Raw genomic sequence first — 15,032 nt, forward strand, 5'->3', positions numbered from 1 at the left:
GAGTTGTCGAGGGCCAGGCCAATAATCGAGCTGATGAGTTCTCAGGGTTAGTGTGGCCACCGTTCATCTCGGTATATTGCGTCATGGCATCATGGATCGTATACTGCACCGGCCCTAAGATGTGAGTTGAATGAGGACTATGTTTGGAAGATCTGGAAAGTCTTAGGATCTGAGAAGATTGGCTGTTTATTCAAGACGTTGGCAGGCAACGGGACTTGTCTTAGGGCTTGCCAGTACTGGTAGATGTTCATGCAGGGGTAAGCATGTAAGCGTATAATTGACTCAGGTATCCTGCGACTGTCTCTCTTCCGCTCGTTGCTGATCAGCCTGCGCTGTCGATGGACTCTCTTCTGCTGGGCTCTCCATGACACTATCCCAGATCGAGCGTAAAACCAGGCTCTTGGCCATGCCGTCTGCTCTCTCCTCGTCTCCATTATTCTCGGTGTTTGAGATGACATAGCGAATATGCGTCTTCTCCTTTCTCAGCTCATCCAGCGCAGCGAGGATCGCTGCTTCATTCTGCTTCTGCACCTCGGTCTGGGGCTCCTGAGCTCGTGCAGATATGTCTTCATCCGGTTCAGCCCAAACTCTTGGGTTGATAATGCACATCTGCTTCTCCGTGATCAATTCTTCTGCGGCAGATGTAGATTCATGCTTCGTGGCCGTTTCGTCCTCGGAGTTTTCTGTTGAGGAAGCAGACTCATACGACTTCCCGCCCTCGAGCATATATGGGATTTCGGAGTCCCGCCGTTCCTCCAAAGCGGCCTTGCCCGACAAGGGAGGCGGGTCCAAGGGCATGCCACGGGGATTGGAGATGGCTGCTCTCGGCTTATTGTGGCCAGGTTCCCAAGCTTTGGGCAGGATGTCCCATCCATCACTGTCCCACTCCTCCGGCCACGTATCGTCAGGTTTGATCTCGGTGGATGAATCCGGCACGAGCGGCGCAAGATCGACCCACCTTTCCTCATGTGAGTATCTTCTCCATAATGGGAGGTTCTTAATCTTGGCTCTCTGCAGAACATCGCTCAGGTGGCCACTTTTCTTTGCACGGAGACACTGATAATCGAGCAATATCGACTGACACAGCACCTTGCCTATATCAAGCGCGGGGCCGAAGTGTTCAAAAGCGAGGGGTAAAGCCTTCGCTGTAAAAGTCCCCAACTCATCACGAGGAAAGGGGCCGGCACCCCAGAGCCTATGCAGATTAGTCTTGATGCTCGTCAGAGCCGCATCTCCACCAGCGAGCTCCCGTGCAAGCGCCTCTCCGCCCAGCTGACGATACGTTGATTCTGTCAGATCATCTCCTGTAACGCCGAACTTGCCGTCCAGCAGGCTAGCAACTCGCCTACGCATGCGCCACGAGGTGAGCCGAGCGAGACAGGCATATCGCCAGATGACGACGATGGTTGTACGCAAGCGGCTCTTCCAGGCCATTTCGAACAACAGGTGGAGCATGGCCGCGTTGGGCTGCCTGGCGAGAGCTGGTGTCTTCATCAAACGCATCACATTGACGGCGAGGGGTAATTTTCCTCTTCTGCTGGCATGCAATATGATGTTGATGAAGCTGCTGGCATCATGGTGGACAGCCAGACGATCTTTGTGCCGGTTGCTGAAAGTTCCGACGTGGCGCTTGCCCAGCATGCCCAACAGCTTAAAGGCATCGTCGAAGCGGCCGTGGCTGGCAAAGACATCAATCGCTTGATTTGCTGCGTCGCGCGTGAGCCAGTTCTCACCATAGCGTTGTTTCTGTTCTGAAAAGTAGGTAGAGAGGCTTTTGCCTTGGGTGACGGCATGTTCGGCATCCATGGCGGCCATCTCTGTGGCCACGAGCTGGATGGCCTCGGGCGTTGCCAATATGTTCTTGTTGTCCATAGACTTGAGGATGTAGGACCTAACCTCGACCGATTCGAACATGCGCAGAAAGAGAAGCCAAGTATCGAGGTTCGGTGCATGGCCTCGGCTATTCATGAGACCCAAGATCTGTTGGAACTTGCGCAAGTTGCGCGTCTTGACCGCCGCCTTCAGAAGAATATTAAAGACGTCCACATCAACCTTCAGCCCGCGCCTGTCCATGATGACAAAGAGCGTCCTGGCCTCGGGCAGATACTTGTCTCCCTTTTCGCACATGTGCGAGAGCGCAATCTTCAATGCCGCGCATGTGGCCACCTTTTGTGCCGGGACGTTCTGGAAAATCCGTTTGAGGCGCCTAGTAGTGGCTCGTTCGTGATCCAACAGCTTCACTCCCTTGGTTGATGTATACAACGGAGAATGCAAGTGAGGGGCAACCACAGAATCCACAAGCCCAGCTACATACTCTTCCAGTGCCTCGGAGGTCCAGGCTAATGGTATGGGCGTGGTATAGATGTGGTGGGTGATAAAACGACGACCAGGGAATGCACCCTCCTCTCTAGACAAGGGTGGTTCAAAGAAGATGTTCTCCTTGCCTAGATGTTCCGTTTTCGCCTCTCCGGGACCCAGAGGAGAGTACAGGCGCGTGATTGTGATTGTATCAGCGATCCTCCTGAACTCATGGGTTGCCCTGTTAATTGCCTGTCGAGAACCTGACAGCAGCAACGTCGACTCGTCTCGGGCGATCTTGATAGCAGCGCCTGTCCTCTGTCTGATGGAACTAATTTTGTCGTCGCCAACGTCGTCCAGGATCGCAGCCAGGGTCCTCCGCGGCACATCAATCTTCATGCCGTCCTTGATCCACTGTAGCGACTCCTGGGGCGTGTTCTGGGCCATGCTCGCGAGCACCTTGCGCCAGTCGGCAGGCTTAGCGTCCTGGTTCCTCCGGTTCCTGTCTTGGTAGACCTGCGCCGAGATGGTCTTGTGGTGCTCCCTCCAGCTCTCGCGTGCTTCCACGCGATGTTGCAGGTTCTTTAGCGGCTTGACGAAGACGGAGCTGGCAAAGTGGCTCCGCTCCAGCGCGGCCTCCATGTTTCGAAGCTCTTCCGAGGAGTCTTGGTCTTCAGCAGCGACTTGGCTCTTCGTCCCCCACGTCCCTTTGATGAATGCCCCCAACTCGTCCAACGAGCCAGCGCCCTTTTCTTGTATTTTTTGGCCTTTGCTGCGCCGAGATGCAATGGAGCCGACCCCACCACCATCTTCTAGTGACTGTGCTTGTCGTTCTTGTTCATGGGCTTTGGAATCTTCGGTGATAGTCGAGTAGGAAAGAGTTGGTCGAGATCGCGGTCTCGCTGGGCAGAGGAGGGCCTCCCTGGGAATCGAGGGTTCCAGCCGCAGAGGTCGAACCCTCCATCTTGCAATGATTCCCAGGGACATTTGCTATGAAGAGATCATTCTGCGTTTGAACATGTGCTCTACGCCGAATTCAATGTGACGGAGGGCGGAGGCCTTTTCACTTTTGTTGTAACCGAAAGAGTCAGCTTTGGGAGTGGTGAGTGGGATAAGCAATTAAAAAGGTTTTGTCGCCGAACCTGGTAAAATAGCTTATCGATACGCTGCTGCACACTCTACGTAACCACATGCACATACCGAGTACTAAGGCAGCGTGGCAGGCAACCTGTTAATACGAGTCAAGTGCTCGCACTTTGCATCAGCCTTTGTATGGCAAAGTCCACGCACGTTTCGAGCCCATCTCTGCGCAACTGATATATGATATTTGGGTATTTATGCTGGTGCTGAATCAACCTCTCTGGTTATTGCATTTGTTCAAGTTGGGCATGGCAGGGTCGCCGTTGTCCACCCCCCGCTCACTTTGGCCCCAATCCTTGAGACTTGTCTGCGGCCGCATCTGTGTCTCCCTCTTTCACCAACTTCCTGACATCACTCCAGTACTCGAGAGTCTGAACCTCTTCGTCTGCATGTCGTATCGCCGCCCTCAAATTATTAGATCTGCGTTGCAGCCTCCCTGTGTCGTTGCATTTCAGTTCCTCCTGCGCCGCATTGAACAGATCGTTCAGGTTGGACAGGAGTACCCTCCTCGAGGCCTGGAAGACAAAGATAGCCATGATATCGTGCATTCTGTGCTGCAGGTGGACCAACTCCTCCTCTCCGTGCTCCAAGAAGTTCTCAACAGCCTCGATCTTCTCACGATCGATCCTGGCCCGGCTCAAGATGGCCATGAGGGTGTCCATGTCTTCAATGTCCGTCTTCTCGAGTGCCCAAGAGGATATGCTCATGCTGGCCCTGCTGTGGCGACTGCTAGGCTTGCTACCTGTCCTGCCTGTATCGGTGCTGGGCCGCACCGTAAAGTACTCCGTGTTCAACATGTGAGGATCGCTGGAATCCGGGATTCTTCTCATTCGTTTTCTGATCCATGCTCTGCGGCGGACGAAGGAATTGTACCACTTAGATGAGTGCCACGAGAAGGTTTTGGCAAACATGAAGGAGTACTCCCATCCATCTTCATCGACCCCCACATCCTTGTTGATGTGCCACTCGTCCCACACCCATACCCAGCTGGGGTCGGGGACCTGTGCAGTGTAGATATCGGTCGGACTCGGCTTGTGGGCGACATTGGTCCAAGCGGGAGGGTCGAGCTGGCCTAGGGCCTTGGGCGAGAAGAGGGGGATGCCGCAAAGGAAACCACCTCTCTGATTTTCATACAAGACATCAATGGCGGTTTCAGGCGTGTTCTTGTCGCGAGGACTATCACTCGGGACCGGTCGGTTCGGGTCGTACGACGGCGTAGCACCTGCTCGTCATCAGACACATCATACGTTGAGCATATCGCCGCGGAGAAGTACCTACCGCTGACCTCGACCCTGGGTATGACAGCTCCTTCTCTTAAACTCCGGGGAGCAGAGGACCGCTCGCGAGAACCTTTTGATTTTTGGGACCTGCCCGAGACACTGAGACTGCCGGCCCTACCCCGTGAGACACTCGCAGGAGGGCTTGGACGGTCCCTGCTCTGTGAGGGACCAGGTTGCGGGTCGGAAAAAGCCGAGGCGGCGGTCGTGTAAGTTGACAGAGATTGATCTTTTGGGGTTCCTGTAGTTTGGGATGGAGTAAGAGCATTATCTGTCCGCGCTGAAGGGCCCGAGGGCTCTGGAGGTAGAGGCTGAGCGGTCGCAGCCTCAGCTACATGGTCAACAAGGTTTATCTCATGGTCGTAATCGCTGTCCTTGAGGGTCGGGGCTCTGCGTGAGCTTCTCGCGTTGGAAATCTTCCGCATCGCAGGAGCAAGATCTCGAACATGGCGGCCAGGAGGGAATAGTCGAAGACCGGCCCTGATGGCGAGATGGTCAGGTTAATAACCTGATGTCTTGAATGGTTGGGGGGGGGGGGGCTAGGAGTCTCGAGTTTACGCCACACTATGCGTCGGCCAGAATTAGCCTCCAACCAGCGAGTTGCCCATCGATTTATGGGGTCGCCAGGCCAAGATCACAGGCCCACGACCATGTCAAGGCCAAGACGAAGACAGTTAGGAGACCGATATCTGGGACCACAAGAGACGCAGCGACCCGACGTACCACCACTGGCGGGTCTCGACTGCAGCCACAGCTGACAGCCCCTGCACCGACCCGTACCGACAAAATCTCAAAAAGGATCAAAGGTGAAGGAATATTTAGAATTAGGAGAAGAGAAAGTACGGTCTGCGTTTATGTTTCGGTATTCTTCGGAGGGTGGAGATTGTAGGAGAAAACGTTTAGCAAGGTTCTGATGGGCAAGAATACCTAGGTTGGAACACGAAAACATGATGACTCTCTTACTGTGTCTCTACACCGGGTTGACAGCTCTACGCAGTACAGTCCAGACTCTACAGGGGGTTGCCATGGGCTTTACAGCGGGTGATGATGTAATTGAGCCTAGGACGGAAAGAACCCTCCTCAAACAGGGCCGTTCTGCTCTTGACCTGGCCTGGGCACTGTGGGGAACGATCGGATCGTCACAGCGGGGAAGAGCACTGAAGACCCATTGTAGATGCACTGCATGTGCGTCTGCATCTGCCTCTGGCAGGGGGCCTACGTCATTCTTCGAGGCTGCCGTCCCCAACTATAGACGTGAATCCGTACACAATTTAGGTGGTACGTACCAGGACCAGAACAGGAACAAGGGAAGGGAGAAGGGCGACCCCTCCCGCAGCAGGTATAATAGGAAAACATCAGCCAATATCGTCGCCCCCTCCTCCCCATGTTGACAAAACCTCAACCTCACCTCCATCTCACCACACGCCCACAAGCACCAACCTGCTCGATCTCAGCTGATCCCCTCGTGCTTCCTCCATAACAATAACAACACATACACACCTCATACTCATAATCTCCCAACCTCACAATGTCTCGCTCCCGCGCACCTCTCGTCCTCGGTCTCACGGCCGCTGGTGGTATTGGGTACTACCTCTATGGAGCTGGCGGCAATGCCAAGGTAGCTGAGAAGAACTTCGAAGGTGAGCTGAGATAGCCTATTTGGACTCGTGTCCCCCTCCAATTGATTCAGGCAGGGTCGCTACATAGTACTATGTACAGGTGCTAACCAAGCCCAAAATCAGCTGATGTCCACAAGGCCTCTGCAAAGGTCAAGGGCGAGCTTCCCGGCCGTGGTCAACAGGCCGAGAAGGAGGCCGAGGCCTTGGGCCACAAGGTCGGCGCCAAGTTCGACTCCGCTGTAAGTAGTCGTTGTCCTCATCTGCCACCTCCCTATCGCCTTTGGATGCCAGTCCCCTCAAACATTTCGGCATGATATGGCAGACAGATGAATCAGAGTTGACTGACACGGACCAAATCTGCTCTCTCAGGTCGCCAAGTCGCAAGCCGAATTATCCAAGGCACAAGCCAATGCTGAGGCCTACGCGAAGAATGCTGAGGCTTACGCGAAGGATGCAAAGGATGCCACTCTCAAGAAAGTCGACCAGTTCGACAAGAAGGTCGAGGATAATGCCTCCAAGGCTAAATCTGGCGTTTCGAGCTGGTTCGGTGGAAAATAAAAAGGGCGGCGTGGTACTCACCATGCTGGCATGATATGTCATGATGACCCGAAAGGCGTTTTGTGTTTTGCGAGGCTTGTTTTTCTTGAGTGACAATGGGCAAGGGATAATCATCACGGTGGATTTGCGGATTTGGAACTTCATAGGATAATTAACCTCTTCACATCTCTAACGATTTTTGTGGCTTGATCATTCCATTTTGTGTTGCCTAAAAAGACAGCCGCTTCCTACGACGGGGTAGAAAAACTCCTTTACATACTCCATAATCCCCTCGTTGCTTGATACAGCTCGACTGCCGCGACAATGTCATACCGTCTCCTAGTTTGGCAATGAAGCAGCTACATGCTTCAAGTTGTCCTCGACAGAGCACCTCCATCGTGCAGGGTCCTTCGCAATAGGTTGCCAATACTCGCCATGGCGCGGGTCGTTGGACACACACTTTGAAATGACCTCCTCGCGCTTCTCCTCGGTGCCGTGTTGCAGCAGGAACTTGTAATACCAGGCCCACGAGTCACCCACGTCACCGTCAAGCACGATAGCCTTCTCAAACCAGCTCTGCGCACGATCCAATTTCCTCTCGCCCCAGAAAATTCGCGCTACGGCCACAAAGAGAATTGGGTCATTTTCGACCTCCTTGATGGCCTGCAGCGCGAGCGGCTTCCGCTGCGTGCGGGGCTCCAGGTGCCATATACGCTCGCTCCACAGCAGTCCGCTCTTGGGCATCTCCTTGAGGGCGGATGCCATGAGGTTCTTAGCCTGCGCCATGTTGCCGGCCCGCCTTTCGACGCGGATTAATTCGCACCACAGTTCGGGGGCCTTGGGGACGGCAGTGCGCGCGCGGTCAAGGACGCTGCGTGCCTTGACGGTCGCACCGGCCTTCTCCTCGAGCCGGGAGTAGAGAATCCACAAGGATATGCTCTTGGGGCAAGCCTTGACGCCTATACTATAGGCTTGGCGGGCCTGGGGAATCTCTTTTCTGTCTTCATAGATCTGGCCCTTGAGCATGTGCAGCTTGGACGAGGCCGGGAAGAGCTGCAGGGCGTCGCCGACGAGCTCGAGCGCGCCATCGCTGTTGCGCTGTTGCCGCTCGAAGACCACGCTGCGCATGAAGACCCGGTCGGTGGGAGCTTGTTGTCTTGCTGTCTTGAGCAGCTCCCGTGCCTGATCATTGAAGTCATGATCCGCCTCGAGTTTGACGGCTGCCAGCCAGATCTCCTCGTTGTTCGGGTTCTGCTGGAACGCCTCGCCGAGAACCTTCCGTGCCTCGTCCAGCTCGCCAGCCAGCAGCTTCTCCTTGGCGCGCATCAGCCAGAGGGTCTCTGAGTGTGGACAAGCCTCGGTGGCCTTCTTGAGGACATTCGACAAGGCGTCTTTGCTTCCGTGATTCCGCTCAAGATCCACTGCCGCCAGCCAGACTGTCTTGCTCGTCGGGAAGACGCGTAAGGCGTAGGCATAGATTGCGCGTGCTGTCTCATACCTCCCGCGCGCAATACTCATCTTCGCGTCCTCCATCCAGGTATCCTTTCGGTCATCGTCTTCATCCAGGCCCCAGCCAAGCGTCTCCTGTATGATGTTCGCGCATGTGACCACAGCACCCTCCGCCTCACACTTCTCCGCTTCCGCAATCCATTCCTCGCGTTTCGGCATGGCGGACTCCTTGGCAAGTGCAACGATGGCACGCTTCATCATGTTGATCTTGGTCTGGCCCATCTGCTCCACAAGGCGCGCACCAGCGATCCAGATCTCATGACTCTGGGGATTCGCCCTCTGTGCTTTTTGTATGATCTTCTGCGCGTTCGCTGGTGTCTCTAGGTGTGCCAGCGCGAGCCAGAGCTCGACACTGTTGGGAATTTCCTCCACCGCCTTCGCCAGCAACAGGCGTGCGTCTGCCGGGTCCTCCTCGAGGTTGATCGCCTCTTTCCACAGCATCTCACTCTTGGGTATGTAGAGCAGGGCTTGCCGGATCACCTTTTTCTTGGACCGAGAGTCCAACTCTAGCTTCATGGCCTCCACCCAGAGCCGCACTGACTTGTTGTTCGCCTTGATAGCCTCTGCCGCAATGATCTTGGCGTTTCGGTTCTCGTTCATCCTGATATTCTCGAGCCACAAGTCCTCGGATCTGGGGTTTTTGGCACACCCCTTGGCGATGAGATTCCGCGCTGTCACCACCTTCCCGGCAAGCTCCTCGACCCTGGCGGCTGCGATCCAGGCGGGCGGGTGCAACGGATTTGACTCGTAGGCCGACTTCAGCAGCTTGCGCGCGAAATCCACATCCCCCACGCTGACCTCAGGTATCTCGCCGGCCTTGGCCATGGATGTGAGGTATCCCTTGGGGTCGACGCTCGTCGACGTACCGAGGGAGGTAGCAGTGCCACTGTTCTGAGACGCCTGGTCGAGCCTGGCCTCGAGCACCTTCTTCTGAGCAGCACCAATCTTGGCAAAGTTCGTCATGGACCCGTCTTTGGCATCCGCAGCACTGTCATCATTGACCGTGGTGCCCATCTCGCCAGCATCGCGGGCGGCTGCGAGGACGGAGTCGGGAACGGCGTAGAACCTCTGACGGCGAGCCTCCCGTTCGCGTTTTGTCTTGCCGGTCATGTCTTTGACGTCAGGGAGATTAGCCCATTCATCGTCGGTAACAGAGCCAAGGGCGCGCTTCAAGTCGGCAAACTGCTGCTGGATCTTTGGGTTCTTGCGCTCGTATTCGGCCACTTCTTCGCGCTCGCGTGTTTCCCTGTGGTAGAGACAAGATGTGTCGGTATTCTGGTTCATCTATCATCACAAACGATGAACTCTGTGCTTACAAACACACACAAACGCATACACACATGATGGAGGGTTGGGGCGCGAGACTAACCTCTGCTTCTGGCGCCGCTTGGCCATCTTCTCGTCTACCTCTTTCCATATGCGATCTGCCTCCTCGTCGTCCTTCTCGTAGATACCGCCTGCGAATAGACCAACTTCGTTATCAGGGTCTTGGTAGCGCCCATCGCCATCGTTTTCGCCGCCGCCGCCGCCGCCGTCATCCTTTGCTTCAGTCAGGCCAAGCTGCTCGGAGCGCTTCTTGATGGCTGATGAGATCTGCTCCTCGCTGGGCCCATCGCGCGCAGGACCCAGATCGGACCGTGTAGTAAAGCCGACGGCACCTCGACCAATACCGGCAACATAATTTTCTGGGGCCGGCTGGCTCAGGAAATCACGACGGCTGGTCATGTTCGAAAGCGACCTGCGAGGCAGGAGGGGTAAATGGTCTTGTTGAAATTGGTGGTGGAAAGATTCGAGGCAACTTGACAATACGGCCTGAATAGCAAAGCCAAGGCATTGACTAGATTGCAGGGTGGCCCCTGTAGATGGCTTACTAAGCAGCTTCACTCACACCCTGAGAAAGTCCAACCTGGAAGTCAAGGAAGTTAAGGGAACTGCTTCACATGTGAAGAATAAATGTATCAAAAGTCTGTGGTTGATTGAGCATGCCACTTGTGTCAAGACGGTGTAATCTATGCTCTTATCATTCACCAGGCTAATTGTTGGACCCAACTCAGATGCTGTGAGGTCTCGTCTGCAGGAATTGGCAGAGCCTTGTGCTGTTCCTCATATTTAACTCTTACTTTGCAACTTCACGCAGGATTGAACCAAATGATGTTGACTTTGATCCTCAGAGAGGGGAAAGGTGGAATGCAGCATCTCAATCCGGATATTTCAAGCATGCCGTAAATGAACATGTCCCAACAATAGCTTTTTATTGCGGGCACGTTTTGCTTCAGTCTGAGCTCGCGCCCATCACAGGAATAATATATTACCACGGATGTACCTCACCGATAAGCTAGGGTGCCTGGGAATTGGCTGGACAAATCATAAAATTCAATGTGAAATATAGAGACAATAATATTTTTCAGCTGAAGAGGCAGTAAGTCCGAGCGAAGATTCTAAGATAACCAGAAAAGACAGCGAGGAAATATTGAGACAGATACGTCCTTTTTGTCAGTCAAGTACGGTAAAAACAACACATAGGACACACCAAGGCCCCTGAAATGCTATCCGTGAATCTGTGCTTTCGGAAGGGGACCGTAATCCTCACAGGCTGGCGGGTGTGACTTACGGGACGGGCCTGAACAACAATCTCCTAGACCTTGAATCAAGATCCAAACTTCCAGATCCAGTTCCAAGGTTTGACACAGGCGATGCATATATCTCGATGCTTTTGTTTTTGGAAATCACGAATCATGTCAATAACTTTTTTGGGGGCTGTTTCTGCCTGATTGATCAACCCAGCTGGTTTCATCTCCCTGAAATATATTATGGTACTACTGCAATGCTCTGTTTACTTTTGAGGCGATGCATGTGTGCGCCATGATGGCAGGACTGTTTTCTCCGCCTACACACCACTACGACTAAGTCCCTAAGATTGCTAAGATCTCTTGTACGACCTTGTACAGCCTTGTACCCCCTGCATAAAGATGGTGTGTTGCTGCCTTCGGTGCACGAAGCTGCTGCCAGCGCCAAAATATGCATCCTGATTTGATTAAACCAAATCTGCAGGGGTGGTTTTCCGACCCCACTTGAGCCAGCATTCATGCATAGTTGCTGCCTTAGAGGGGCAGGCAGTGTTTAGATCTCCAGCCTTAATTATATGCTTATTGCTGATTGGTTTGTTGCAGGACTCTGCTCGCATTTCCAGATCCTCCTCGCATGCAGTGCATGCAGCGATGGGTCCGTGACCCCTTCGAATGCACGCAAGAGGTCTAGACGCGTCCAGGAATATATCAGGCGGCTGAGATAGACCTTTGAGGACGATAAATCTAGATAGATACATCCATTGTGCGAGTCCTGTCTATCTAGATCATATCATTTCCAGCTTGCATTGGGGATGGCCATCCTCTTAGTGCTCGCCCATAAATCATTCCCCACCGCCGGATTCCTCCATCGTCGAATATCCTCCGTGACTTTTCAAGTTCCTGCCCAGTTCGATGTTCTTGATGCCGCGTCAAATCCAACCCGATCGCAAGACCATGGCCAGCCATGTGACATATACCCCGGTAGATCAAGCCCGTGCCTCCAAGGAGATGGGAGGCAGGCCACCACCGGACAATTCGAGCCACACGACCAACCATCGTGGGTGTCGGGCCGCGTGGGCTAAGGACGGCTGGTTCGTTGAAATAGCAAGCACATTGCTGGGCATTTTGTGCGTCGTAGCACTGCTCATTGTCTTGCGCCATTACGATGGCAGGCCGACTCCTTACTACGGTTCGGCCTTGGGAACATCGCTCACACTCAACACCATCATCGCCACTCTCTCAACCGTGGCCAAGGCTGCCCTGCTCTATCCTGTCACCGAGTGCGTCAGTCAGTTGAAGTGGGTATGGTTCTCCAAAGAATCCCATCAGCTGAACGACATGTCCATGTTCGACAAGGCAAGCCGTGGAATCCGCGGGGGCTTCCAGCTGCTCTGGGCGACAAGGCTGAGGACCTTTGCTATCTTGGGCCCATTCCTGATGCTCTTTGGACTTGCTATGGATCCGCTGTCGCAACAGCTGGTCTATTATCACTCCGTCGCTGTCAAAACATCAGCGAGCGCCACCATACCTATCGCCACCTCATGGGTCGCCGAAACTGGTGACGGAGGAATGATCATAGATGGTGCAGGTATGTTGTTCTGCTCCTTTATTTGCATTCATTCGTTACCCCTTTTTGTTTGCTCCCCTGTGCACTAGACTAACGAGATGTAGGATTTGCTGATGCTGCATACAATGCCATCCCTACTGGCTTGAAGGGTGCGATTCAAACTGGCTTGTACAGCGCAAACGTATTGGTCGAGGATATTGCTCCATCATGCCCCAGTCTTAATTGCTCTTTTCCGTCCTACGCATCCCTCGCAGTCTGCTCGTCTTTCGCCGACATCACCTCCCATCTCGTCTCGGAGATCGATCCGGAGGATGATGAGTTTCTCCTTTGGTATCTATCCGGCTCATCATCCAACATTTCTATAGAAACAATGACGTATTTCAACACAGGCTCTGCGTCGTCCAACAACACAAATTCAACCGCCAATGGATATCTGCGTCCCTTGGACTTTAACAACTCAATAGCGTTCACAGAGGTTCCTTTGCCATTGGCGGATATCTTCGTTCTCTACGAAACCGGAACCAATGCCAGCGGCTCCACAACTTTTGGCGCTGTCGAATTTATTATGGAGTGGTGTGTCCAAGAATATACTACCGAGGTGGTCAACGGGAGCGTCAACACTTCACGTCAAAAGGCAACTCGCAACTTCACCAATCCGCTGTACCCGACACTTCAAGTGGGCTCGACAACCTATACGATCGATCCGAGTACTCACGTCAGTACCTCGGTGTTCCTAGACCGCATTCTTCAAGGATATGTCTATCGAGGTATGTTCAGCGCCACAGATAGTTTTCCTCCAAGCTTACCTGCTGAGACGTTGCAGACTGGGACGCCGAGCAGTACTGGCATGCAACTTCGGACGCAATCCAAGCATTATATGAGCCATACAATGTGTTCCAGGACATATCGCTGGGCGAGATACATTATTCACTTAACAGTAGTATCAGAGGTACAAACCAAACTGGACTTGAGTTTATCATTAACAATATGGGGACCAGCATGACAAACTAGTACGTCAGGAAGAGCGGCTGTCCTATTTGATGAGTAATATTTCTAACTTATATAAACAGTATAAGGGAGAATAACGCCGAAGTCGCCAATGGCACCTCACATTCGCAAGAGGTTTTAGTTAAGGTCCGATGGAAGTGGTTTGCAGCGCATGCATCATTTATCGTACTGTGTCTGCTTTTGCTGTCTTCTACTCTGATCGCTACACGCTTGAGCGTTCTGAAGAGTCTTGCGTGGAAGTCGTCTCCCTCCGCTGTTCTCCATGCGTTGAGCTCCAATCTGCAACATGCTAGCACGGGGATACTGACCGAGTCGGAATCAACGCCGCTCGATCAGGCTCAACTTGTGTACTTATGTAATGTAGAAGGTGAGGGATGGCGGCTCCAAGCTCACGATGGGAAGTAGTTTCTCGAGGTCATAAAACACTCCGTGCACCGGGCCGAAAAAAAAGGGAGGGGTACGTGTGCGTTCAAGATTGATATAACTCAAAACCAGTAGCAAACGAAATCCAGTCCTCAGTCTTGATACAATATACGAGGGCAAAGGGCTTGCATTGCAGTGCGCTGAAGAGAAAAGAGAAATGAAGAGAAACGCCACGAGGGCAGCTAACCGAGGCTATCAACAGGTCTGGCTGTTGGCTGGCTGAGTAACTGGCCCTCGCACATACAAGCTATTTTCTTGTTCTTCTTCCCCCCCCCCCCCCCCTTTTCCTTTTCCCTTTTCCTTTTCCTTTTCCTTTTCCTTTTTTTTTTTTTTTCAATCTTTTTAATCTTATAAAAGAAATCAAGGTAACAAATTTTAAAAATACGTCGTGCTTGTAACTACTGCCATAATTAGCCTACATTATTCTTAACCATGCATAACTTCCGCAGTAATAATCGGAACTTCCATCTTCTATGCAGTTATCTGTGTTTACGGTGCCTTGGACACTTAAACCTGGCTGCACACCTTCTGGACGGTATAGGTTAATTCTGGGCTCACTTAGAAAGCTTTAGCGTTGATGAAGAGGATGTCAGTTCGGATTGTCTACCAAGTAATGCGTTGTCAGAACTTTCAGGCTCCCGAACAGAAGCGACCGAACACATGATATCAGAATGCACAAGAGATATCCTCGTGTCCCCTGTTACCTATCAACTGAAGTTCGCAAGTAGTTACAGGACAAGTTGTCGTTGGTCTCGTGTGGACAATAATTATCTCGGGAATAGTCAACCACACCTTCAGCAGTGGAGGCCGTCCCTATAACACATGGCGAGGACACTGCCAGTGTCTTGAGGAAAGGGCCTTTGAGGCTTCGTTGATTAGGATTTGGAGGCTATCTACGGATAATAATAATGTCTTGGAAGGTTTTGGATTTAGGCGTATATAAATTATACTTTACCTCGTGACTATTCAAGGTGAAAAAAAGCCACGAGCATTGATCTGTAAAGTATCTCTTCCCCGTCGTTGCCCATGATAGCAACAGCACCGCCCTCTCAATTTGGGTCTCTATCCCAGAGAACCAGAGTGTCCC

General features: G+C 52.8%; 5 protein-coding genes across 5 annotated transcripts; 2 read left to right on the forward strand and 3 right to left on the reverse strand.

The window, feature by feature from the left end:
• Positions 1–248: 248 nt before the first annotated feature.
• On the reverse strand, positions 249–3,321 carry M406DRAFT_108424 (uncharacterized protein). Its single transcript, XM_040915299.1, has one exon. It carries the CDS (start codon positions 3,283–3,285, stop codon positions 283–285), a length of 3,003 nt encoding a protein of 1,000 aa, XP_040772156.1. The 5' UTR covers positions 3,286–3,321; the 3' UTR covers positions 249–282.
• Positions 3,322–3,716: 395 nt separating this feature from the next.
• Positions 3,717–5,140, reverse strand: M406DRAFT_267991 (uncharacterized protein; the record flags this gene model as incomplete). The annotated part of the gene is made up of 2 exons (XM_040917903.1): positions 3,717–4,614; positions 4,806–5,140. 2 exons carry the CDS (start codon positions 5,138–5,140, stop codon positions 3,717–3,719), a joined length of 1,233 nt encoding a protein of 410 aa, XP_040772157.1.
• A 979-nt stretch (positions 5,141–6,119) lies between these two features.
• M406DRAFT_358505 (uncharacterized protein) lies at positions 6,120–6,993 on the forward strand. Its single transcript, XM_040923915.1, has 3 exons — positions 6,120–6,355; positions 6,458–6,573; positions 6,704–6,993. Exons 1-3 carry the CDS (start codon positions 6,244–6,246, stop codon positions 6,890–6,892), a joined length of 417 nt encoding a protein of 138 aa, XP_040772158.1. The 5' UTR covers positions 6,120–6,243; the 3' UTR covers positions 6,893–6,993.
• A 43-nt stretch (positions 6,994–7,036) lies between these two features.
• Positions 7,037–10,105, reverse strand: M406DRAFT_348462 (putative mRNA splicing factor; the record flags this gene model as incomplete). Its single annotated transcript, XM_040922391.1, has 2 exons — positions 7,037–9,655; positions 9,746–10,105. 2 exons carry the CDS (start codon positions 10,103–10,105, stop codon positions 7,211–7,213), a joined length of 2,805 nt encoding a protein of 934 aa, XP_040772159.1. The 3' UTR covers positions 7,037–7,210.
• A 1,783-nt stretch (positions 10,106–11,888) lies between these two features.
• M406DRAFT_108428 (uncharacterized protein) lies at positions 11,889–14,009 on the forward strand. The gene is made up of 4 exons (XM_040915300.1): positions 11,889–12,535; positions 12,619–13,281; positions 13,338–13,524; positions 13,585–14,009. Exons 1-4 carry the CDS (start codon positions 11,902–11,904, stop codon positions 13,925–13,927), a joined length of 1,827 nt encoding a protein of 608 aa, XP_040772160.1. The 5' UTR covers positions 11,889–11,901; the 3' UTR covers positions 13,928–14,009.
• The last annotated feature ends 1,023 nt before the right edge of the window (positions 14,010–15,032 follow it).

Source organism: Cryphonectria parasitica (assembly GCF_011745365.1).
Source record: "Cryphonectria parasitica EP155 unplaced genomic scaffold M406scaffold_9, whole genome shotgun sequence".
NCBI lineage: Eukaryota > Fungi > Ascomycota > Sordariomycetes > Diaporthales > Cryphonectriaceae > Cryphonectria > Cryphonectria parasitica.